This window comes from Oncorhynchus keta, chromosome 19, assembly GCF_023373465.1.
Source record: "Oncorhynchus keta strain PuntledgeMale-10-30-2019 chromosome 19, Oket_V2, whole genome shotgun sequence".
NCBI classification, from domain to species: Eukaryota; Metazoa; Chordata; class Actinopteri; order Salmoniformes; family Salmonidae; genus Oncorhynchus; species Oncorhynchus keta.
The window spans coordinates 22,918,841-22,946,108 of NC_068439.1; the positions used below are offsets into that span (position 1 = coordinate 22,918,841).

The 27,268-nt window shown below is 42.0% G+C and overlaps 1 protein-coding gene across 3 annotated transcripts in view; it reads right to left on the reverse strand.

The window, feature by feature from the left end:
• The window catches only part of LOC118397653 (CUB and sushi domain-containing protein 3-like), a 660,396-nt gene that overhangs the window by 301,872 nt on the left and 331,256 nt on the right, over positions 1-27,268 (reverse strand). For 2 of the 3 annotated variants that reach the window (XM_052470056.1, XM_052470055.1), the window contains exon 2: positions 23,456-23,568. In XM_052470056.1, coding sequence (XP_052326016.1) covers positions 23,456-23,558 — 103 coding nt within the window. In that variant the 5' untranslated portion in view covers positions 23,559-23,568. Of the gene's footprint in view, positions 1-7,851; positions 7,930-23,455; positions 23,569-27,268 lie in introns of all 3 variants that reach the window. The other variant, XM_052470057.1, reaches the window with a different exon arrangement.

The window sequence follows — 27,268 nt, forward strand, 5'->3', positions numbered from 1 at the left end:
CATAGTTTCCCTTTGAAATTCAACATATTATGGATGAATGTCTATTTTTGATGCATTCATTCTGCATGGATACAGGGTTAAAACTGAAACAACAGAAATGTTAACAGTTTAGGCATTAATTCTGAGAGGTTCAGTTTGGGTAAGGATGAAAAGGAACTAATAGAAAACTACGCACTATTAACATAATTTATCATCAGCTATTCCCACGGCTTGCTAGAGCGTTGTGACCTGCGGTGGTGCAGTGCTATAAGCAGTAACCTCTTACCCTGAGCATCAGCAGTTCACGCCTAGTGTTGGGCAATCTATCGACATTCTCACAACCTGATTGTGATTCATTTCGATCACTTTCCATCTGAGGCAGAGAGTGGCATGTCAGTTTTCATTTTCCCTGTGACTGAGCCTCACTCACACCATGGCCATTAATATTGTCCACAACACCATGGTCTGACTGGAGGGAGGAGGGGAAGGAAGGGGAGGGGAGAGGGGGGCTAGTGTCTACACCAAGCTAATTACAGACCAATTACAGATGCATGGACCACATCTGTCCATGCATCTCAATGTTTTAGAGGTGGTTATGGTGGTCAAAAGCCAGCTGCAGCAGCCCATTGTTCACTGTCTCAAAGACCTGTCTTTTCAGGAGAAAATAACAGATTTAAATGATTTAAATGCTTGTCAGGGACCAGACTTTAGTCCGGAGGGGTAGGAAGTATTTTGTAATATTTTTGAAATTCAGGTAAATATATAAACCACAGTCAAAATGAATTAGTATTTTGTGTGGCTAGTTAGGCACCTCTTTCGAAGAGACATGTGTACTTCCACCACAGTGCTATCTCTGTCAGTCGAAAACTATGTCCATTTACATCTATTCCTTGCTCCCAAAATAGCTCTGTCGCGTAAAGACAAGCACACTCAGGTCTTGCCACATTTAGACTTCATAACAGGAACCCAGTCTTCTATGCTGTTCTTCCAGCCGTTCTGTCCTCTCTATCTTCAACTGCACAGATGGTGTCCATTACTATTGATGTGTCATGTGGCACGACATCAACACTCAGCTGAGTGCTGTTTATCAAATCCACCAGTCCTAGCTCCATCTCTTGGTCTTGTTTACCGGCTGCCTAATGGAGGATACCAGTACATAGGGTCAGATAGCAAATAGCTAGCTTGCATAATGCATAATGCTAGGCTGGCTGGATGGGGAATTATATGACTGATGATCAGTGGCTGGGTGTACCACACAATGGCTCGCATCGCAAATGGTATTCTATTCCTACTTTTGATCGGAACCCTATGGGTCCTGGGGGGGAAAGATAGAGAGAGATTGTGTTAAAGGGAAGTAGGCCAGACTGATAGTGGGGAAAGATAGAGAGAGATTATGTTAAAGAGCAGTAGGCCAGACTGATAGTGGGGAAAGATAGAGAGAGATTATGTTAAAGGGGAGTAGGCCAGACTGATAGTGGGGAAAGATAGAGAGAGATTGTGTTAAAGGGAAGTAGGCCAGACTGATAGTGGGGAAAGATAGAGAGAGATTATGTTAAAGAGCAGTAGGCCAGACTGATAGTGGGGAAAGATAGAGAGAGATTATGTTAAAGGGTAGTAGGCCAGACTGATAGTGGGGAAAGATAGAGAGATATTATGTTAAAGGGTAGTAGGCCAGACTGATAGTGGGGAAAGATAGAGAGAGATTGTGTTAAAGGGAAGTAGGCCAGACTGATAGTGGGGAAAGATAGAGAGAGATTATGTTAAAGAGCAGTAGGCCAGACTGATAGTGGGGAAAGATAGAGAGAGATTATGTTAAAGGGTAGTAGGCCAGACTGATACTGGGGAAAGATAGAGAGAGATTATGTTAAAGGGGAGTAGGCCATATTCAAACCTATGTACCGACACTGTAGGCATGTGTTCCGGAGGCTAACACATTACTGCTAGACCAACCAGGCTACAAAATAAGTTAATATTTTATATAGTATATCTCCTTGTGACCAGCAAAACAATAGATAGCAGATAAGAAAAAATGAATGGTGAAATGTAGGAATATGCAATGAGCCACACAGAACAAGAATGAAAACAATTCAAAGTATTTGATAGAATATGCATCCCAGGAAAACAATGTTTCTCCCTGCTGAATGAGTGGGTGTGGCTTTACTGGCTTTCTGAAGTAGAATATGCTACGGGAAATTATGCATTTTTTCATTCGCGTGTAGGCGTATTGGATACTTGTATGTGAGTTCAAAAGGTGTATGTATGTTTGTGGATAGGGCTGCTAATTAGATCTGTTGTATGTACTGTAGGCCTATATTCGTTGTTGCTTTGTTGAGATTAGTTTGACCGTTGGATATATCTCTCAGGAGCCACCTGGCGTAGTGTAGGCTATACAGTGTGATGCACAGAGAATGGCAAAGGCCTGAACGACTAATTGACTAAGAAACACTGCGGGAATTCTTGAGCATATATGTCTTCATGAACCAGGACATTAAATCATGAGACAAGGGCCTAATGTATATGCATTAGCTATAAATGTTCAGAAGGAACGCATTTACTTCTTAATGATTAGTGTAAACACTGTTTGTTTGACCTTTGATGACTATGTGACCTCTGTAAATGACAGCTGCAAACTTTGTACTGGTGTTTTATCTTCTATATAATCTATAATCATTTATAGAGTAGAGTTAGACCAGACTGGGTCGTTCACTGTTTCTTACTTTAACAGTGCTTTAAGAGAGGCCCCAGTGCCTACTTCAGATATTTACCATGGCCATTCGTGTCGCTTCCGACTGCTGAGTAAATGTCAGATATCTAAAATGGATGAACATAAAAACAAATCAGCATGAAGCAAACCTGCTGATGGGATAATGGGGAAAAGAAACAAAACCGATAGAAAGACTATCATTATTCGAGAACATTTTAGGAACTATAGACACTAAAATAAAAGCTCTTTTTGAATACAGTACCAGTCAAGTATGGACACACCGACTCATTCCAGTGTGCAAAGCTGTCATAAAGGCAAAGGGTTGCTACTTTGAAGAATCTCAAATATAAAATATATTTGGATTTGTTTAACACTTTCTTGGTTACTACATGATTCCATAAGTGTTATTTCATAGTTTTGATGTCTTCACTATTATTCTACAATGTAGAAAATAGTAAAAGCAAAGAAAAACCCTTGAAAGAGTAGGTGTGTCCACTGTTGACCGGTACTGTAGAAATGTAGATGGATTCCACAAATACACATAAACAGTGAACACCCCCCCCACACACCCAACACCCCCCCCACACACACACAGACAAACAAAGCCAGCAAAATGCCGCCTTATTTTGGCTTTTCCGCAGCTACTTTACTTTGCCCTAAAATGTTCTCCTTTCAAACCGGCAGCAGCAGCAGCAGCATGTCAGTGCGCTTGACAGCTGAGAGGAGGATATGTTTACACTGCTGCCTCCCTCTAGGTCAGTAAGCTGCTGGAGAAATCCCAAAATACTCCCTGAAAGTAGCAGTCAGTGTCAAACTAACATAGCAGGCGTAAAATAATATGCCTGAGTGGAGTCCCCACATCCGTTTTTCAGCGGGAAAGGAAGGTAAGTTGAATTAGTCGTATTCCTGAAATCCGGATACATCTGGTTGTTGGCAACTCAGCTAACGGTGGTGTCAGCCAAGAAACAAACCCCCAAAACACTCACAACACATAGAATAAGATTGTCTTTTTCCCAAGTCTAAATACATCTGCCTTTAAAAATAATGATGGTGAGAAATGGTTCCCCTTTTGTGGATGACTGCGGATTGCTGTGATTGTTGATTGTTGCATTCTGGTGCTTTATTGTCCAAATGAGCAATACATTATCAATGTTCTGTGTGTATATTTTATACCGCCATCAGTCATACATAAAATGAGTACTCTGGGATTTGAAAAAAACAACGAAGCAGTCAGCCCACCCCCTTTTTTTGGAAAATCATTAATTTCAAATTTCAAAAGATGTAACAATCCCAGATTGCCCTTTAGTTTTGTATTTTATTTTGTAGAGTAAAGGAGAGCAGGATCCTCTATCTATGGCTGTCAGTGTTTCTTAATGTTATGTCTATCAATGTTATGTTTCTTGACGTATGAGCGCATCACAACATGGCCTAAAGAAAACAGCGATGATTTAAAAATGCCAGGAGAATAGTTTTAGGGTCTCATGTATGATGGATGAGGCATGGCACAAGGCAAAGAGAGGAAAGACAGATTTTCTGTTCAGTTGATTACAGAGGGTCATTCAAGACTCTTCTACCCTCAGTGCGTCTCAAATGGCACCCTATTCCCCATATAGTGCACTACCTTTGACCAGAGCGGGCCTTAGGTCAATAGCAGTGTCCTATATAGGGAATAGGGTGCCATTTTGGACACAACCACTCTCTGTATAAGCTTCAGTGCTGGGATGCCAGCTCCCTGTTTTCACCATCCGTCACTTTAGAAAGCAGTTCTAAAACGACAGGCTTCGCCACATGAAATTTCGGCACACTCCATCGAGTCCCTCCCTTCACCACCAGAACAATTTGTCAGCTATGTTTAGAGAAGTTGCCTCTTATTCCCGCAGAGATGTCCAGCGAAGTGTGAAACCCAAGGGGGTTTGAACCTCAGTACCATACTTAGACAGCCTGGCAGTGGGTAGTCAGTCAAACACACACACACACACACACACACACACACACACACACACACACACACACACACACACACACACACACACACACACACACACACACACACACACACACACACACACACACACACACACACACACACACACACACACACACACACAACTCACCTGTTACACCAGTCGCAGTCCTGACACAGGTTTCAATGTACAGTCAGTCATTTATCATTCACACAAAGACAGACCTCAGAAAGCTGTGTACAACATGGACAAACCATGCAGAAAGAGTCCCCAGGGTCCAGTTCTCATCACATTGCCTGGTTTATTGATGATTAGATTTGGAGTAGGAGTCTTTCTCCCGTCAAGTGGAAGGAAGCCATGTGTCTTGTCATGCCCTTGATTAACAATGTAGTTGCTTTTCAAGTTATTCCAGAGTACTTCTAGGAAGCCGTATATACTGTAGTATGCAGTGGAGGGCCTACAACATTCGGCCAAATGGGCCATTGTAGTGTTGCTAACTGGGTATAAGAACACTTATTCAGTTCACACATTAGTATGTTTATGCACTACAGTCTTTATAGTTTCTGTTTACTTTCTCTGTGTATAATATTGATGTAAATTAAAGATAAGTAGCTTTCAAGGAACAGTGTTTTGTTCTTTGGGGCTTTTTCAGTTTCGTCATATTTGTATAAATGCATTAATACAGCAAAGCATGTCTCTGTGAATACATTTAACTGATTGCTCTAATGTGGATTTAATAACATGCAATATGGCACGGCCCAAACACAGCAAACAAACACGCAGCGATGACATGCACACATGCCGAAGAGGACACCGAGGACTATGGGAATCCTGGTTATTGTCTTCTTCTTCTATTTCATACAAAATTGTCACTGAATATGAGTGAAAATCCAAATGGGTGTCGAGAAGAGGCTGCATTGCTCAAAAGCACTGTTTTGACAGGAGCTTTTTCTCAATAGCCCTAACATTAAATATGACCGATCATTCTTGTTGCAGACCCTTTATAAAATCATGAAAATACAAATATGTTGTTGTGCAGCAATACATTGCTTTCTACTTTGAGCAAGGCACTTAACCCTAACTGCTCCTAGAAGGAGCTCTGCGTTACACATAGAGTTAGTTGAACATGTTGTCGTTTGAGACTTTGCACAGTATTAGTGGTGCAAGCTCTTCAAGTAGACAAAAACAAATCTGTCCATTCGTGAAGTGCCTTTGTTCAGTGTAGATGGACAAATCAGTATGCTAAAAAATGTGGACAACATTAATTGCATGGACAGTGTCAAGTACACAGACTGAACAAAACGGTTTCAGGTAAACAAAATGCTTCATAAGAAGAGAATGAAACATTCATTAATGGACTCATAAAACATCAAATTAAGAGCATTCCATATTTTTGCTAACATCGGAATGCCCTTGAGCATACCTAGCTCATCATGACAGATAACCATTCCCCAAGACACATCGGCCAAAAACACTGTGTCACTGTGTCACACCTACTCCTGCTCCACCGCTCCAGCGTTCGACGTCGCCGGTCTACCAACCACCGGTCCTGGCAACCATCCTTACGGACACCTGCTCCCAATCGTTACACACACTTGGACCTCATCATCACCTTGATTACTCTCCCTTTATTTAGCCCTCAGTAGCCTCAGTCATCAGGCAGTATTGGTTTTGTTCACGTTCAGTACGCTTCTCCTGTGTTGTTTATCTGCCTTATTATTATCATTAAACTTACCTTCTGCACCTGCTTCCTGACTCCCAGCATAATGCGTTGTTCACCGACTACATTTTTGTTGTTATCTAGGTCTTTAATTAAAAACCCTGTGGCCGTCAATAATTTGTACTTTGTTCATCAGGATTACATCAATTTAAGATGCTTCCCAAGTCAGAGGTTTTTCGTTTTTCCCTCCCAGAGTTGGCCCACGGATTCGATAATAAGGGAAATTGCATCGACTACCCACTTTGAGGAGTGGAATGCATCCCTAATATCAGATAATTCAAATCAATATTGCATATGCTACACCTTGGAACAGGCTTTAAGTGATATCGACTCACACACGTGCACTGTAGCACAGGACGGCCAGAGCTCAAGAGTGCATTATTCACCAGAACACTAGTAACATTAATTCATTTATCATTTATATTCCTATCCACACAAACATATATAGCTAACTTGACACAAGCGTTTCTGTTTATTAGCTCTGTCGTCTTTGACACATGTATGACTTGGTAGTACCACAGCTGAGCTTTGGGTTCATTGTGAGGTCATGGCACGTTAATATAGTGATATACTATGCTACAGTTGGATTATACTGTAACACAGATGGTCACGACAAAACTACTCAATTATTTGAAACCTAGGATACTGCTGAGGGTACTTATCGTTTAATACAGAGAACGTCCTTGTAATACAGCCAATGCCCTCGTAATACAATTGATACACCAACAATATGTGTGATTCACACAGAGTTATAAATAATCTGAGCTTGCTTGATTAATTTTGCACATCTTTCTTAATTAATTCAGCCTAAGGGTCTGCACATGAAAATAGGAACAGTGGCTTCACCTGGCTAGTTAGCCATTGTGACCTAATCAGCAAACAGAATGTGTGTTATTGTTTTTGAAATATCTTCTTGACGGCATGAAGCAAATAATTTGAGTTTTGGATGGCGGTATAACTCCAGGATTGCACATCAACTCAGTGGCCTTGTGGTTAATGTACATCCTGAGATTAGGAGGTTGTGGGTTTGATCCCTATTTGAGTCATACCAAAAATGGGGCCAGATGCCTCTTTTCTTGAGTCATATCAAAAATGAGGCCAGATGCCTCTCTTCTTGGCACTCAGCATTAAGATGGATTTGGGATAAGGCCCTGCGATAGACTAGTGTCCTGTCCGGGGGGTGTACTCTCTCCTGCAGGATTAGCTGTTCTGGCTCGGACAAGGCAACCTTCATCCTTAAGGATTGCACAGTGCACATATGCCTTATCATTATTGATGCTGCACAAGACCAATGGTTATTGATTCAAGGCATGATGGGTGGGCTGGGGGACTGATCGTGCCTTCAACAGGTTATGATGTCCAAACAAAGCAATGACCAAATTATTGAAAACATGAAACACTTCGACAAACAAACATGCACAAGCACACACGGGAAAACAGAAATCACAGATTTACCATAACAGAGTAACAAAGGGTAGACTCACAGATAGAAAACTTGTTGCTGTTGTCTTTTCCTGGGAATAATTTTACTCCTCTAGATTTAAAGTCTACAGACCTTTTCACTAGTTCAAGGGAAAACAAAAACATGAAATCAGGTAAAACAGGTTCCAAATAAACTGATCAGCATTGAAAACCAAGAAACCCATCCTCCAAGCTTATGAAGAAGAGCACAAATCATAGCAGCAGCAGGTAACAACCAAGAATAATGTACAGAAATAAAATAGGCAAGCTAAAATGAAAAGATAAAAAGAAGAGGAGGAGAAAGATATTCATATATCAGTAGCCTACAGGGCTTCTGTTCATTTTTCAACCTTGAAGTGATGGGGGGGGGTTGTAGGATGGCAGACCAGACCAGGGTAGAGTAGAGCAGCCAATATGGATCAGCCTTTAGCCACAATCCTCAGAGGAGTCTTCAGGGCAGAGGAGGCTGTCAAGGTTTTTTTTTGCAACCGAATGGCCGATTTGTTATGCTGCAGAATGGCACGTTGGGACATAACAGTGCAGAAGTCCGCTCACATACACACACGTACATACACACACACTCGCTCGCACATACACATACACACACACACACACACACGTACATACACACACACTCGCTCGCACATACACATACACACACGTACATACACACACACTCGCTCGCACATACACATACACACACGTACATACACACACACTCGCGCGCACATACACATACACACACACTCGCACGCACATACACACACTCGCACGCACATACACACACACTCGCGCGCACATACACATACACACACTCGAGCGCACATACAAGTACATACACACACACTCGCGCGCACATACACATACACACACATACTCGCGCGCACATACACATACAGACACACTGCCCCTGAGCAAAATAGGGATTTTCAGGTGTTGTGCTAGAGGCTTTCATCACTATTTCAGCTCATTTGAACAGAAGCCCTGTGAGGAATGACAAGTGTAATAATAATAATAATAATAATAACAGGATCACATTCAACATGTGTAAAAACATCATGATAAATGTTTTCTTTTCTGTTTTCCAAAACAGTATGCGTTGAAAAAAAACAAACATCTATCATTACGTATTTAAAATACCCTGTCAGATATAACATGGGATGATGAAGGATTATAGTAGGATATGGAAAATAGGTGGGATACGAAGCATGTAGCATTGTGTGAGGCTGTGGAGGTGCTTTCTCTCTCTCTCTCTCTCTCTCTCTCTCTCTCTCTCTCTCTCTCTCTCTCTCTCTCTCTCTCTCTCTCTCTCTCTCTCTCTCTCTCTCTCTCTCTCTCTCTCTCTCTCTCTCTCTCTCTCTCTCTCTCATGGTTCCGTAGTTCAGGGCAACCCTCACAGCCTCACACATTTAACACAGAAAGGTACACTAGCACATTGACATTGGCTTCACTGATTCAGCTTGTCTGTAAAAAAATATGAGAATCTTTTTTAAAAATATAGAGCTAAGTCATTCTTAACATCTTAATCCAAAGATGAAGTCTGGGGTGAAACTCATTATGATATGTCGATACATGTTTCACTGAATGACAGAATGAGAGGTGCAACGGTTTTTGACAACTGCCAGTTGTCCTTCAGAATATTGACATAGAGATGGCTGAGAACAAAAAGGTTTGCCCACCCTTACACGCATGCTAGAATTATTCTTCATGAATCTTGTTCTGGAGGCAGCTCTGCGTAGTCACTAGCTGGAACAGCCACAAAGTCTTAAAAGTAATTCAACTTAACCCTAACCTTAACCACACTGCTAACCCTAATGCCTAACACTAACATAAAAAAAAACTCATTTTTACAATATACCCATTTGACTTTGCAGCTGGCCCACCATGTGGAATCGCTCAGTTCTGCCTCAAGGACAAGACTCATCCCAATACATGTTAACCTGTCCCTTATACGGGGAAAGATTGCATTAAAAACATCATCTTAGAGTTTCAGACATCAAAGGTTGTGTAATTCCGATTATGAACAGACCAACTTGTAAGGACAAAGTGTTCAACGCCTAGTTTTTGCATTTCAACGTGAATTAAACTGTGACCATGTCATTGGATGTAGGTAGAAATTAAGCAATTCCCTTACGTTTTTTAAATATTCCAATCAGTTTTCCACACAGATTTATACTTTTCAAACAGTTTTTGACCAATGGGCGGCTACTGTAAAGTATGCTTCAAAGCTTCTGCAGACCTATGGTTTCCTGTTACTACTTGCTTAAATGTTATATTTTCACTTGAAATTCTTCAGAAAGTCCAAAGTCCCCAATAGTACCTCATGTCAGCAACAGTGTGTACAGCTGAGAATAACAGAAATTCATTCAAGCTGTTTTAATATATTCAGTTAGAGTGGACAGTACCTCTTCCGTACAGGCAGTGCCCAACATGAATAATGGCACAGATGACGAACTCTTTTAATAATGACATGTAATCGACTTACTTAATTATAGTTCATCTGTGAGGGATCTGCCTCTTAATTTACGGGTGACACTTCGATGGTCACCGATGAGCACCACTTGAGCAGCATCATTTGCCATGCCTTAATGTCCTTTCTTGGGATCTGGTTAATTTGCTTTGCGATAAATCAGCCCATGAGTTTCTTTGTGCTGATACAGTATGTAAACTATGTAAGGCTGTGTTTACACAGGCAGCCCAAATTCTGATAATTTTTTCCACTAATTGGTCTTTTGACCAATCACATCAAATCTTTTCACATCAGATATTTTTCAGAACTGATCTGATTAGGTAAAAGACCAATTCAAACGCAGCCTTAAAGACCCAAGGCATTCCTCATGCACTATGTAGGATTGACAAATGGCACCTTCAGTCTGAGCTCTTATTAAACCAAACCTGAATGGTTTATTATTCCCATTTTATAGCCCTCTGGTCAGCATTCTTTCATTAATAAATAAAGGCAAAAATTATACATTGATTCCCATACTGTGCCAAAAGAAGCTAAAATTGGTCCATTTAAAATGGATTTGCGTTTCTTGCCCTATGCCGACTCGCACAGGTTGCCTATTGGTTGAAATCTGCTGTTCAGTCGTGACATTTCGTCGTTCGTAGAATGACTAAGAAAGGATATTGTACGAAGAGGAAGGCAACCATCTCTTATCAAAACATGTCTTTCTAATTTAGTAAATCAAAATGCAGTTTGACTCCAAGACAATGGTTACCTACCAAATCACAGAGCAGTGGTTCCCAACCTTTTTCGTTTACCGTAACACCAACTGAATTTTTCTCTGCCAGGAGTACCCCTGAAGTACCCCCTCATGTGCATTCTAGCAGTAAGCCTATGAGTCTTCTCAAGTACTCCCTGTGGATAGGCCAAGTACCCCTAGGGGTCCTAGTACCCCTGGTTGGGAACCACTGTCATAGAGCATACATTTAACCATGTGTTTGAGGAATCTATTTTCCACTTGTTTTGTGCTGTTTTGACTTTATTGGGGATTTAAAAGAATGGAAATGAAAAGCAGTCTGTACTATACTGCACTATAATCTTGCAGCCGGTACTACACTATAACTGGGTGAGACAGAAATATATACCGAGAATTCTGCTATAGCCTGGCAGGATTCAATATCTCATTCTACCTTGCCTAAAGGCCACAGGTTAAAAGGCCAATAAAGTCACGCTAGTGTTGTAGGAACATAACTGAACTAGAGTAGTGAGAAGAGGTGGGTTAAAAGAACACAATTGAACTAGGATTGTGAGGGGAGGTAGTTTAAAGGTGTAAGGGCCAGGTAAGGCCTTGAGACAAACCAAATGGTATTTCCAATCTGTCCAGTCAAAACGTACAATGTCATTACATTGGTGTGGTCGTCTATAAAATACATCCTCTGGACACACATTCCACCATGTCTAATTGGCTAGCTGTTAGAAAACCCTTTACTGTAAAAAGGTTAAAGAAATAGGACTTGTAGTAAACTACAAATAGTATTGAGGAGAAAATGGTAGCACTTGGAGCATGGAGTTAAGTGATCAAATCAAGTTCAAGTTGAAATTGGTGCCCGATAACAACTTAAAGAAGCTCTGATCATTCTCTCATAGCCTCTAGCTTATTCTCATTCTCTCATAGCCTTCTACTTTATTGGGATATAGGAGCTGATATAGGAGCTGATATAGGAGCTATAGAACCTTATATAGAAAATGTATTGTTCTGATTTATAACTTCCAAGATTGGTGCAAAATTATGTTTATTTATGCAGTTTCAGTTCTGCTAACTTCAGCAATCTAGCAATTTCCCCATGCACATTGTAACTCAAATGTCAAAATGAAATCCCCAGAGACACTACAAAACCCCCTGACAAACTGTTGACATCTTTGATAACACAATTAAAATGTGACCTGACAACATATCCCAATTAAAGAGCCAGTGCAGTCAAAAACGTGATGTCCTTGTGTTTTATAGATATTTCCACACTATGAGGTTGAAATAATACTTTGAAATTGTGTAAATGATGATAATGCCCTTTTAGTGTAAGAGCTGTTTGAAAAAAACAACTGTAATTTCAGCCTGTTTTTGTGGGAAGAAGTTTTGGCCTTGGTGACGCCACCATGCAGTGAATTAATGAATAAGAATTAGCCAATAAGAAAGAGAGTTCCAAACCTCTCTGCCAAAAACAGCTCATTTTCCCTTCCCCACTCAAACCACTCCCTGACAGTCCTAGCAAAATTATTTTTGGAGAAATTGCTCTTTGCTAAGAAGCTATTTTTGTTTCTTTTGGACAATTTTAATTGAAAACAATCAATTATGGTACATAATCTTTACACATCAATTATTTGATATTGAGATAAAAATGGCTGCATTGGATCTTTAGTTTTTCATTCTATATGACATACTATGTTTGTCTCAAGTGCTGGTCAGGGGATTTAATCGGCAAAGTGCATGGGGCTGAAATTAATAGCTAAGTTTTATCTTTCATTTATGTCACAGTAACTAAATCTCGCTAAGCATCTGAGATGGGCACTCACACTACATGGCCAAGAGTATGTGGACACCCCTTCAAATTAGTGGATTTGGCTATTTCAGTCACACCTGTTGCTGACAGGTGTATAAAATCGAGCACACAGCCATGCAATCTTCATAAACAAACATTGGCAGTAGAATGGCCCGTACTGAAGAGCTCAGTGACTTTCAATGTGGCACCGTCATTGGAAGCCACCTTTCCAACAAGTCTGTTCGTCAAATCTCTGCCCTGCTAGACCTGCCTCGGTCAACTGTAAATGATGTTATTGGGAAGTGGACACGTCTAGGAGTAACAACAGCTCAGCCGCAAAGTGGTAGGGCACACAGGCGCACAGAACGGGACTGCTGAGTGCTGAAGCGCGTAGCTCGTAAAAAAATGTCTCTACTCGGTTGCAACACTAACTTCCGAGTTCCAAACTGCCTCCGGAAGCAATGTCAGCCCAAAAACTGTTGGTCGGGAGCTTCATGAAATGGGTTTCCATGGCCAAGCAATGCCGAGCATCGGCTGGAGTGGTGTAAAGCTTGTCGCCATTGGACTCTGGAGCAATAGAAACATATTCTCTGGAGTGATGAATCACACTTCACCGTCTGGCAGTCTGTCAGACAAATCTGGATTTGACGGATGCTAGGAGAACGCTACCTGCCCGAATGCATATTGCAAACTGTAAAGTTTGGTGGAGGAGGATTAATGGTCTGGGGCTGTTTTTGATGGTTCGGGCTAGGCCCCTTAGTTCCAGGGAATGGAAATCTTAACGCTACAACATAGAACAACATTATTTTGCCATGATTCTGTGCTTCCAACTTTGTGGCAACAGTTTGGGGATACCAATGCTCCCGTGCAAAAAACGAGGTCAATACAACAATTGTTTCGAAATCGGTGTGGAAGAACTAGACTGGCCTGGCCTGGCCTGCACAGAACCCTGACCTCAAGGCCCTGCAGTAATGTTCCAACATCTAGAGGAAAGCTTTCCCCCGAAGAGACGAGGCTGTTAAAGCAGCAAAGGGGGACCAACTCTATAGTAATGACCATGATTTTGGAATGAGAGGTTTGATGAGCAGGTGTCCACATTCTTTTGGCCATGCAGTGTATCTTGAAAGCGATAGCCATTAGATATTTTGGGGCACTATTAGAGTGCCACTTTTCCTAAATGTATTGTCCGGGAGGGCAGGGAAGCAGATATGCAACATTTGGGTGAAATTAAGACCTGATTGTATACTGAATCATGCAAAGAGTCTAAGGAGTTTAATTCTAGGGTGAATTTTTGGATTAAATACTATCTTTGAGACCCATCTGGACGTTAGTGGGCAGCAAGGCTTGAAACCATTTCCGTTTCTAATTTCTACACTTGCTTCTTATTTTTGCAGACATTGTCAGGATCGTTCAAACTGAAGGATCTCAGCCATGAAAGGCCAAATGTAACACATATGCATCACAGTGTTAGATTCCATGTCACTTCTGTCATACCTTTTTTGTCACAATGTCACACCTGTAGTGTCAACAACTGAAAAACAAATGTGAGGGTGATCTTTGAGACGACAACGTTCAACACTAAATTGTATTCTTATCTCCCCAGCGCCAGTCCTGGGGCATCTTATCCCCTCGTCCATCATGTCGAGGATAGATTACTGTAATTGTCCTCTGTCTGGCGTGTCAGATTATTCACTGGGCTAGAATCAGGCTAAGAGGTATTTGCAGGGTCGTTTGTTATCAGGGGGATGAAGGAAAAGACAATGTGATGATCATATTTCACCTCCCTGCTTAATTAACCTTTGCTGCTTCACTCAGTCAGTGAGTGGATCGGAGTGGGAGTGGCCTCGCTGCCTGGCACCCATAACCCTTGTGTGAACCATCACTGATGACAGATTGGATACACACGGTGCAGACCACCCTAACTGATGGTCCCCTGTGTCCAACACGAATAGGACAGAGATTTCATCAACACTGAATCGTTTCAGTAGTTGTACAATTGGTACAATAACCGCATATGTGTTAAATTGTAAACGTATCTTACAAGTTCAAGTGGATTAATAGAACACAAACATTTTGGTAATAATACATTAAGATGTGAAAAAAACGAAATAAATATTGGTTAATTGCACAAAGGTAAAGCCAAGCTAGAAATATAATATAGTAAATAAAACAACAAAATCATTTGAGATGTAAGACACCTCATGCTGTATCACCGGCAGTGATTGGGAGTCCCATAGCGCGGCGCACAATTGGCCCAGCTGTCATGACTCCTACCGAAGGTGCCTCCCCTTCCTGTTCGGGTGGCGCTCGGCGTTCGTCTCAACGGCCTACTAGCTGCCACTGATCCCTTTTCCCCTTTCTGTTTATTGGTTTTACTTGTTTTGTGTGTAGGCTGATTAGTCGGGCTACGTTAACCAGTAGGCCCGCCTGCTCTTTGTGCGGGATTGTTTTGTGTGTAGGCTGATTAGTCGGGCTACGTTAACCAGTAGGCCCGCCTGCTCTTTGTGCGGGATTGTTTTGTGTGTAGGCTGATTAGTCGGGCTACGTTAACCAGTAGGCCCGCCTGCTCTTTGTGCGGGATTGTTTTGTGTGTAGGCTGATTAGTCGGGCTACGTTAACCAGTAGGCCCGCCTGCTCTTTGTGCGGGATTGTTTTGTGTGTAGGCTGATTAGTCGGGCTACGTTAACCAGTAGGTCCGCCTGCTCTTTGTGCGGGATTGTTTTGTGTGTAGGCTGATTAGTCGGGCTACGTTAACCAGTAGGCCCGCCTGCTCTTTGTGCGGGATTGTTTTGTGTGTAGGCTGATTAGTCGGGCTACGTTAACCAGTAGGCCCGCCTGCTCTTTGTGCGGGATTGTTTTGTGTTGCTCTGAGCACATTCGATGTTGACGTGTTTCGTTCCTGGGTTTTTCTCCGGACTGTTTGAGTCCTGTGTTTGGGGCAAATGTTTTGTGTGCGTGGGTGCAATAAATAGCACTACCCTGTACTCTCTGCTTCCTGCGCCTGACTTCGCACCCACTATGCCCCGAGTGTTACACCAGCGTTGTCCGGGTTTGGCCGGTGTAGGCAATCATTGTAAATAAGATTTTTTTCTTAACTGAATTGCCTAGTTAAATAAACATTTTTTTTAAATGCGGTTTGAGACAACAGCTCTATTGCAGTTCAGTACATCAGCCAATGTCCATTCCAAGATGTGACGATTGTCCTGTGTCCTCAGTCACTTGATCTAAAGATACAGTATATCTTATATGGTTAACCAAACCCTGCAAACGGTTAATGATTTGAGAAACCCATCTATTAATTGTATCTATGTGGGGTAAGCACCTTTATTGAATTGTGTGTGTATGATAATACATCTATTTTCGTTAACAGAACATGTGTATATTGTAATGTGTGCCTTTGAAAGTTAATTGATGTCATGATATGGCTGTCTCTCATTGGTCAGATGCATGCCTGTTTGTTATTTTGGTTGTAAATATTTGTTCAGTCGCCATGATTATTCCTGACTTCCACATAAAAGCTTCACCATGGGCATAAAAATCTGCTCTCATTGTCTTGCCTCCTCACTGTTAAAATCTTACCGCATGGGCCAACCTCACACACCTTAGGATGACCTTGTTCTCAAAGACACATTTTATGAGTGCTATGAGTTCAGATGAGAGCCATACTAAACCTAATGGCACCATTGAAATACATTTCTCTCCTGGGTGTATTTATGATTAAAGTTAATGCAAAGAGCAGCATTATAAATGGTGAGCACACAGTGTGACATCAGCTTCTGTGACAATGACCATTTTGAAAGAGGTGCTGGCAACTTGCCCTCGTTTATAAAAACGTTGATGTTTGGAATGTTTTCCAAAGTAATTGGAATCGTTGTAAACATGATGCCCAGTACAGTCAAAAAAAGTATATTTTCTGAGTTTTATATATACAGTATAAGTCACAAGTTTGGACACCTACTCATTCCAGGGTTTTACTTTATTTTTGCTATTTTCTACATTGTAGAATAATAGTGAAGATATCAAAACTATGAAATAACACATATGGTATACATATAGCTCTATTTGGTAAAAGTCCATTTTATGGCAAGAACAGCTCAAATAAGCAAAGAGAAACAACAGTCCATCATTACTTTAAGACATGAAGGTCAATCAACACGGAACATTTCAAGAACTTTGAAAGTTTCTTCAGGTGCAGTCGCAAAAACCATCAAGCGCTATGATGAGGACTGCCACAAAGTTATCTCTGCTGCAAAGGATAAGTTATTTAGAGTTAAACGCACCTCAGATTGCAGCCCAAATAAATACTTCACAGAGTTCAAGTAACAGACACATCTCAACATCAACTGTTCAGAGGAGAACGCGTAAATCAGGCCTAAATGGTAGAATTGGAGATTTTTGGTTCCAGCCGCGATGTCTTTGTGAGACGCATAGGTGAAAGGATGAGCTCCACATGTGTGGTTCCCACCATGAAGCATGGCGGAGGTAGTGTGATGGTGTGGGATGCTTTGCTGGTGACACTGTCTGTGATTTACTTTGAATTCAAGGCACACTTAACCAGCATGTCTACCACAGCATTCTGCAGCAATATGACATGCCATCTGGTTTGCGCTTAGTGGGACTATCATTTTTTTTCAACAGGACAATGACCCAACACACCTCCAGGCTGTGTAAGGGCTATTTAACCAAGAAGGAGAGTGACGGAGTGCTGCATCAGATGACCTGGCCTCCACAATCAGCTGACCTCAACCCAATTGAGATGGTTTAGGATGAGTTGGACAGCAGATTGTAGGAAAATCAGCCAACAAGTGCTCAGCATATGCGGGAAGTCCTTCAAGCCTGTTGGAAAAACATTCCAGGGGAAGCTGGTTGAGAAAATGCCACGAGTGTACAAAAGCTGTCATCAAGGCAAAGGATGGCTACTTTGAAGAAATATAAAATATATATCTCAACTATAAAAGGTATTTTGATTGGTTTAACACTTTGTAACGACCGACGCTGGACAGGAGAAGCAGGTATGGGGAGTCAGACATTTAGTAGGGAGCAGATATAGAACAAGACAGGAACAGCGTCAACACCGGGTAACATGGACATATGACAAACAATGCAGCAGTGGGGAACAGAGTGGTGAACTGACAAATATAGGGGAGGTAATAAACAGGTGATTAAGTGAGTCCAACATCGCTGAAGAGCATGACGAGGGAAGGCAGGTGTGCGTATTGATGGTGGCAGGAGTGCGTAAAGCAGGGCAGCTTGGCGCCCTTAAGCGCCAGGGGGGAAGAGCAGGAGGAGACGTGACAGTAACCCCCCCTCTAGGGGCGCCACCCGGCGTCTCACCTGGGAGAGCTGGCTGAGACATGGGCACTGGGCAAGTCGGCTGGGGGTAAACTCCCCACGAACCGGCAGGGGAGCGGGAGCCTGGCGAGCCGGCTGAGGCATAGGAACCTGACGATCCGGCTGAGGCATGAACGCCTGTCGTTCCCGCTATGGCATGAAAGCCCGATGATCCGGTGGAGTGTGACGTGGGTTGGGAACATGCCGAGCCAACCGAGGCAAGGAAACCTCTCGAACCAGCTAGGACGTGGAAGCTCGACGAGCTGGCTTAGCCACCCCCAGTTCCATCGGTGGTGGAATCCAAGCCCAACGTCACCAACAAAACAAGAAAGCTCATGGGCTGGCTGGGCGAACAAGACCTGACGATCCGGCTGAGGCCTGAGGTGGGATGGGCACCTTCCGAGCCAACCGGGGCAAGGAAATCTCTTGAGGCAGCTAGGGCGTGGAAGCCCGACAAGCTGGCTAGGCACACCCGGATCCATCGGCGGCGACCCAGGACCGACGTCACCACCAACAGGATCGCCAGTACTCCCCAATGCTTTGTGTGATGGCTGCAGCATTCTGTAATGACCGACACCGGACAGGAGAAGCAGGTATGGGGAGTCAGACATTTAGTAGGGAGCAGATATAGAACAAGACAGGAACAGCGTCAACACCGGGTAACATGGACATATGACAAACAATGCAGCAGTGGGGAACAGAGTGGTGAACTGACAAATATAGGGGAGGTAATAAACAGGTGGTTGAGTGAGTCCAAGTGAGTCCAATATCGCTGAAGAGCATGACGAGGGAAGGCAGGTGTGCGTATTGATGGTGGCAGGAGTGCGTAAAGCAGGGCAGCCTGGTGCCCTCAAACCCCAGAGGGGAAGAGCGGGAGTAGGCATTACACACTTTTTTGGTTACTACATGATTCCATATGTGTTATTTTATACGGTTGATGTCTTCACTATTATTCTACAACGTAGAAAATAGTAAAAATAAAGAAAAACCCTTGAATGAGTCGGTGTCTCCAAACTTTTGACTGGTACTGTATTTCCACACTCTGAGGTTGGAATAATACTGTAAAATTGTGAAAATTATGATAATGCCCTTTTAGTGTAAGAGCTGTTTGGAAAGACTACCTGAAACGACTGCCTGTTTTGGTGGGATGGAGTTTTGGCCTGCCTGGTGACATCATAAGAAGGTACATTTTTTAATAGACCAATGAGAGTTCCAAACCTTTCTGCCAATAACAAATAGTTTTTGGTTTTACCCACTAACAGACAGTCCTAGCAAAATTCTTGCTTGAGAAATTGCTCTTTGCTAAAACAATCACTGTGAGGTACCTAATTGTTACCCAGAAATTATTTGACATCGAGATAAAAACAGCTGCATTGGACCTTTCAGAACTTGAAATTAGAGGTTGTGTCTTTAAAGTCTTGGCAAGTCTTTATAAAAGTGTCTCAAGTCTGTTTCATATTCCACCGTATACTATCAGTCACAGCTTCAGTGTCCAGATATTAAGTGGCCCAAAAACTCAGTGTTGCGTCGTGTTTAAGAACTGCCCTTAGCCCTGGTATATTGGCAATACACCACACCCCCTCTGGCCTTATTGATCAATTAAACTGCCTTTGGCTGCTTAATTGGGAACCATACCAATGTAGAGCTAAAGTGATTGCATACTAAATGACTGATTTTATGGTGTAATTTGTTTTTATAATTAAATCGCGGCACCTGACACATCGGTCTTGCTCATTGCTTAGTCGTCACAGAAAGGAAAGATAACTCCAATACATTATATAGCTAGAATTACATATACATGTCTGTCCCGAGCGGTTTATGCATAAAGTACAGCCTGAAATATTAATGTGGAGTTTTTGGGAAGGGCTTTCCACTCCAAATTACTGAACATTTGACACTGTAATGGTTAAGGGATGCTGATACACCTTTTGCTGCTTTGTGGCAGTGCAGTTCAATATGAATTTAGCTTTAAACAATATATGTACTTGGGACCCTACATGTAATTACCCCTACAAAGTGTTTGGAAACAACTTTTTTCAAAAATTGATTCAATGATTTGCTTGTTCATGTGACTGTCTCTTCTCTCAAGACAACATCTACAGTATGTTTGCAACTGGCTTTAAGGTCAAATGAAGATCTGATTGTTAAAATAAGATTATTTAAAATCTCACTTCGCAGAATTTAAAAAAGACAATGTACAAGGTTCAAAGAAAACAAAATCTATGTCTGGAATACTGGGTACCTATTAAGGAGCCTGATGCTGTAGAAGCTAACATGCTAATAGTAATGCCATTATGATATAGGTCCATGGTTGAAGGATCACATCTGACAGGAAAAAAGTGAATACTTGCCAAATTAATTATTTCCCCATGTGCAATGGTAAGTCCTAATTTACAATACTCTGCACAGGCCTGCAGTCTAATGATAGAGGAGCACAGGTGGTCTTTTCAAAGATGGCAGTAGCTCCAGGGGAAGAGATAGTCTGCGACACCAGTCTTCTGGTCATGAATTAGCATGAAGTCCTATTTCTGACTGGACTGCTTAGAGGAGTGGAGAAATTGTCTGACCTGTGACAGAGGTCTGTGCGATTCAGTATGATATAAGAGGGGCATTTGGAAGATTTTAATTCTAGGGAAGATAAGATAGAAAGAACCCTGGAGGATCATTTTTGGGACTAATTGTTGACTGTTAGTTCCTCAAAATCCTCAAGTTGTCTGAAAAGGACCATGCTGTGCCAGATCATGGGTAAAATTGGATTATAAGGGGCCCCCTATGTGTATAACATACATAGCAACTACAGTAGATATCTGCATCCACATCAGGTAGTTAAATCTGTATGTTAATTCCTTTTCAATAATAGTGCTGAACAGCAGCTAGGCTGCCCGCATACAAATACAATAGTTAAGTACATTGCCTGGGTTCAAATTCCCTGTCAAACTTTGATTACGTTGAGACGTGGCAGCTTCAATTTCATTACTTATCAGTGGCTGTCTTGAGAAGAGCCGCAGCAGCATAGCCAATAACAGCTTCAATTCGACAGCCACTGACTGACTTCCTATGAGAGATGAGTTGAATTGAGAGCGAGAGCAACAGCTGGCTAATGTCAATAACTGTGGTTCAATCAGAGATGGGAACGTGCTTTTTCTGATGGCATTTCTGTCAGACAGAGCAGGTGGGTAAATTGGATTTTGGGGTGGTTTTGGTGTCCTAAGGCACTTTGCAGCTGCTGCTTTGAAGCTGGGCTGCTTGTGGCTCACCAGGTGGTGTATACCTGTAAAGCCTCAATAAGAAGTCGCACACAGGGCCGTTCTCAAGGGGCAATTCATCCCTCGGCAGCATCAACAGCAGACATTAAGATAAAATCTCTATCTTCTTGTGAAGGGCACAAACCAATCTTGCCTGGCTTTTCACCTCCATCAAGTGCCATAAATGTGCTGAACTTCTCAAATATTGTGTATTTTAGTTGAAGGGAGTCTGTTTGATGGGAAGTTTGTCCATTTTAAAGACCTTTTAAATCCACTGCTGTTCTTGGCACTAAAGCCACAAAATAAATTACGTTCTACAGTCCTTTTTCTTTGAGAATATCGATAATAAATACAAGTTGTGTTTAATAAAAGTCCTTGGGGTGTGACACTTTATATAGCAATGTCCAATTAAAAGCTCATTAGTAGGGTATTAGCAAAATGGTTCCCTAACTATTTACAAAGATTAGTAAATTATGAGCAAATCATTTATTCATCCCCTCTTCTTTCTTTGGGCTCTGTACATACAGACACTGCCCTTTCAGAGGATGTGAAAAGCGCTTGACCTATAACATTGTCCTCTGGAGAGGTGTCAAGGACAGAAATAAACCCATTCAGATGCTCTGAGCTCTTCTCTGACTGCAGATGTCCATCTCTTTCTACTGGTCTTAAACCATGCTTCTCTACTGTCTATTAAAGGATATGACTTACAGTAGATGTGTTTCATGACTTAAGCACACTGATACTCATACTCTATCATAACCCAAAATGTAAGGTTTAATTCAATTTTAGAATTGCAGAATGTAGCTTTAAATCAGCTGATGAGCTAAAAAGGAGTGACTAGTAAGCATTAGTTGGGGTGAGACAAGGAGGTGATCTGTCACTGTCCTCACTAACACTGACCTCCGATCAGAGGAGAAGAGTACATTCATTAACCTTTCACCCCAAATGTCCCTGGAGAGCAGGGTATGGCTCAATTCAAATGGAAGGCAGTCAATTCAGGAAGTAAACTGAATTCCAATTAAATTATTGAAAAAAGGGCATATATTTCCAATGATTTCTCAATAAACAGAAAAGTAGAAGCTCTTGATGTCAAAAGTTTTTACATTTCTGGATTTTAAATTCAAATCACTTCCTGAATTGACTGATTTGAATTTGAATTGAGCCTAACCCTGCTGGAGATATAACCTGAGGCTGTATCTAACACCTCTCTGGGAAATGCAGCACATCATCGTACCCTATAAGGTGGTTCAGAAGGGGTGATCATTTTTTTATCCAAAGTAATATCCCAAACTGTAAGAGCAGGCAAACATATTTCATATTTCAACCATGTCCCCCAATATTATAACATAGTGTGGAGGACATTTTGAAAGATTTGGTTTATGGTAAATGCATGTCAGAATAACTCCACAAACATAACACACAGCATTGCAGAAGTGGGTATATGATTCTGGATGATCTGTTAAACAGTAGCTTAGGTTTGTTTTAATTAGAAGCTTTGGAATATGATCAAATAAAAGAGACAGCTATTTAAAAAAGAGGAGAAAAAGTGATTTGTTGTTGATCTATTGATTAGTTTGAAATACAACCAAATCATGTTTTTAATCGACTGCTGTGCTGTGCATGATTGGCATTGCTACAGAGAAGCATTTCCAATTAAAAGTGAAAAACGAAAGCGCTGATTGCCCGAAAAATTTATTGGAGAATTTACGGTTGACATTAGAAAATAAATATCTGTCTCTTATAGTTGTAATAATAAACAGTTAGAAGGCAGGATGATAGAAAGACTTAGACTGAAACAAAAAAAATGAACATTAAAAGAAAAGCAAACAGCAAATCTAAGATCACAACACTATGACAAAAAGAAGAAAACTCATTGAGGACAACAGAGTGAAGAGGTGTAGGATTCTTCTCACTTTCAGAGCGCTATTTTCTTGAGTCTCTCAGGGCTTTACAGGGATTACACTCTTATTTAAATGGACCTCCTCTCCTCTTACAAGTCTGTTCTGTTTTTAAGTCGTCAGGAAACTCCTTCCTAAGCGTCTTTGCGGTGATTGAAACAGAGGCTTACCTTGATAATGGGCGCTAAAGCCCCGATATCGATGGTTACTGTCGGTTACAAAATGTAGCCTCAGCCAGTTCTTGTTGCTGACAATAGGAGAAGGGACATTCATCCCAGATAACCTGAGGAAAAAAGAGGAGATAATCATTAGGCTTTTTACTGCACACTCAAAGTCAGCAAGTTACAACACTAGTGTCTTTAAATGTGTCGGTCAATCAAAAAAAGAGAAGGCTTTTTTGTGTGTTTTGAACAGTGTTCAGCATTGTAGCTACTTGCAACTTGCAAACTGTAAGTCAGGAGACCTACATAAACATTGACAAATTTCAAAATCCAAAGTCAAGTAAATGTACATTAATGCTGCTTTCTATTCATAACTCAAGGACATTATGACATACAACTCAAAATAATGTTCATAGGGTAATGTTGAAAGAGTGTTCTGCGTCAGTGTCGGATGGTAGCAGCAGTAGCAGGGTGACACTGCTAGTCCTGTCCCCCTGGTGAGAACACTACAAAGAGAACCCTCACACTGATAGGTACTGTACATCCCCCTGGTCAGATGTATAAACTTATGGAGAGTATACAAAGCATAAACTAAGTGTATAAAGACAATATGCATTAAGTACCAGAGGGATAGCTACAGTGCCTTCAGAAAGCATTCACACCCCTCGACTTTTACCACATGTTGTTGTGTTACAAAGTGTGATTGAAATGGATTTGGTCCTTAATAAAAGTCTAAGCCGTTGAGGGGGGGGCTCTAGCTCTGCCACCTTTCACCGTAGATATGGAAGTGCGATATCGGAGGATGCGGTGTATTGAGACAAATCCAATGTAAAAATTTAATAGAATCCTTTTTAAATTCAGACTGTACAACATTTTTTTTGGGGGGGGAGTCAAGGGTTGTGAATAGTTTCTGAAGGCAGTGTATATCCACCCATTAAAAATGTCACACTCGTATACCTTAATATGCATAAAGAGTACAAAGTGTATCTGGTCCTCGCCCACAACACACGTCTGGAAGACAAGTAGCCTGCCTCTGAAGTGTGCAGGTGATTTGTCCATGTGACTGTGCAGCACGGAGGAGGAGGAACAGAGCACAGAGGTCATACACAGATCTCTCTCGCCCCCCTATTCCTCACACCCCCCACATCCTCCGGCCTTTATTGATGACTGACGGGATGTGTCATTAAAGGACACGGTCACATGAATCAAGGCTGACTGGCCGCCACAAGCTGGAGCTGTGCCATATCATTACCATTATCAATCTAAAGTCTTCTGCATTACCCACACTGAAACAGAGGCAGAGACATCAGACCCCTCCGGCTCAGAGCGCTGACGGGTTTAACCTCAAATCCCCCCTCCAATGCTAATTCTATTCAACGCTTTTCAATGAGGAACATTTGAAATTGGAATTGCAATTTGGTTTACTTTATGAATAGACTGGAATTTAACCAGAATTGATCCCAACCCTGGTATAGACCACATCCCAATTTGGGTTATACAGAACATGTACAGTATGCAGGTGGGAAAATGTTAGGAACAGGCCCAATGTATAGAACTACACAGAAGTCCCAAAACGATAGGAGTGTGCAGCAGGTGTGGTGCTCTGCCTGTGTAAAACCATTTCATAATAAAACATTTATGGATGGCAAGCCTTAAAAATGTACAAGCGTTTGTGATAGAAGCCATCTGTGGAGGAACTGTCGTCTACTTGATCTAGCACCTACAGTACATTAGCAGTAAATTAGTACCTTAGTACATTAGCAGAGCAAGAGGCAACCCCAGTTTATGTGAGAGAAGATCACTGGCCGCGTGGAGGGTTAGTGTCACGGATCCCCCTGGAACTTTCTTTGCGCACACCTGGCCCCTATTCCCACTGATTAGTATTTGTATATATGTGCCCTTTGTTCACCATGGTGCTGTCGATTTATTGTTAATATGTCAAATTGTGCGTGTGAGTACCTGTGCTGTGTGTTTTGGGCTTTCGTGCGCCTGGGGATTGCGCATATGATCACGGGCCTCGTCCCCTGTGTTAATCATTGTGTGCGAGTGTATTTATTCGAGGTACTCCTCACTCTTTTGTTTGGGTTTCAACCCTATGTTGTATGTACTTGTTTGTTTGGTCTTCGTCACCATGCCCTTTCACGGCACACCGTAATTTGGGGCGTAATAAAAAAAACTATTATGCATTCTGACGTCTGTCTCCCGAATCATTGTTACCAACATGACAGAATAAACAACCATTGAAGGAAACAGGGGGAATGGTCCGACCGATGACACTGCGACTGGTCCGTCCGGCGCCCCGCTGTAATTTCGTCAGCTGCAACTGAGTTGTCCGATGTCGCCACCTCGGGTCCATCCGACAACGCAACTTCAGCCGTGCCAAATGGACCGTCCGACGCCGCCACCCCCGGGCCGGTTGGGTTTCAACCCTGTATTTTATGTACTTGTTTATTTGGTCCTCATCCCCGTGCCCTTACACAGCACGCCGTAGTTTGGGGTATAATTTTTTAAAAGTATTACGCCTTCCTGCGCCTGTCTCCCGAATCATTCATGACAGCGTGACAGTTAGGGTACCAGCGCCGTCTTTCCCATCCAATAATATACATTTGAATTCAATTAGTCGGCATTCTGCGTTGGACCAGTCAAAAACACTATGAAATAACACATTTGGAATCATGTAGTAACCAAAAAAGTGACAAATATTTGAGATTCTTCAAAATTGGCTACCCTATGCCTCGATGACAGGTTTCATACTCTTGGCATTCTCTCAACCAGCTTCATGAGGTAGTCACCTCGAATGCATTTCAATATTCATTTGTGGAATTTCTTTCCTTCGCATTTGAGCCAATCAGTTGATTTGTGACAAAGCAGGGTTTGTATACAGAAGATAACCCTATTTGGGAAAAGACCAAGTCCATATTATGGCAAGAACAGTTCAAGTAAGCAAAGAGAAACGACAGTCCATCATTACTTTAAGACATGAAGGTCAGTCAATGTGGAACATTTTAAGAACTTTGAAAGTTTCTTTAAGTGCAGTTGCAAAAGCCATCAAGCACTATGATGAAACTGGCTCTCATGAGGACCGCCATGGGAAAGGAAGACCCAGAGTTACCTCTGCTGCAGAGGATATATCGTCATTTAACTGTACCTCAGTATGCAGCCCAAGTAAATGCTTCACAGAGTTCAAGTAACAGACACATCTAAACATCAACTGTCATGGTCGAATTGCTGCAAAGAAACCACTACTAAAAGACACCAATAAGAAGAGACTTGCTTGGGCCAAGAAACACGACCAGTGGAAATCTGTCATTTGGTCTGATGAGTCCAAATTTGAGATTTTTGTTTCCAACTGCCGTGCCTTTGTGAGAATCAGAGTACGCGAACGGATGATCTCTGCATGTGTGGTTCCCACCTTGAAGCATTAAGGAGGAGGTGTGATAGTTTGGGGGTGATTTGCTGGTGACACTGTCAGTGATTTATTTAGAATTCAAGGCACACTTAACCAGCATGGCTACCACAGCATTCTGCAGCGATACACCATCCCATCTGGTTTGCTCTTAGTGGGATTATCATTTGTTTTTCAACAGGACAATGACACAACACACCTCCAGGCTGTGTAAGGGCTATTTGACCAAGAAGGAGAGTGATGGAGTGCTGCATCAGAGGACCTGGCCTCCACAATCAGCTGATCTCAACCCAATTGAGAAGGTTTGGGATGAGTTGGACGCAAGAGTGAAGGAAAAGCAGCCAGTAAGTGCTCAGCACATGTAGGAACTCCTTCAAGACTTTTGGAAAAGCATTCCTGTTGACTACCTCATTTGT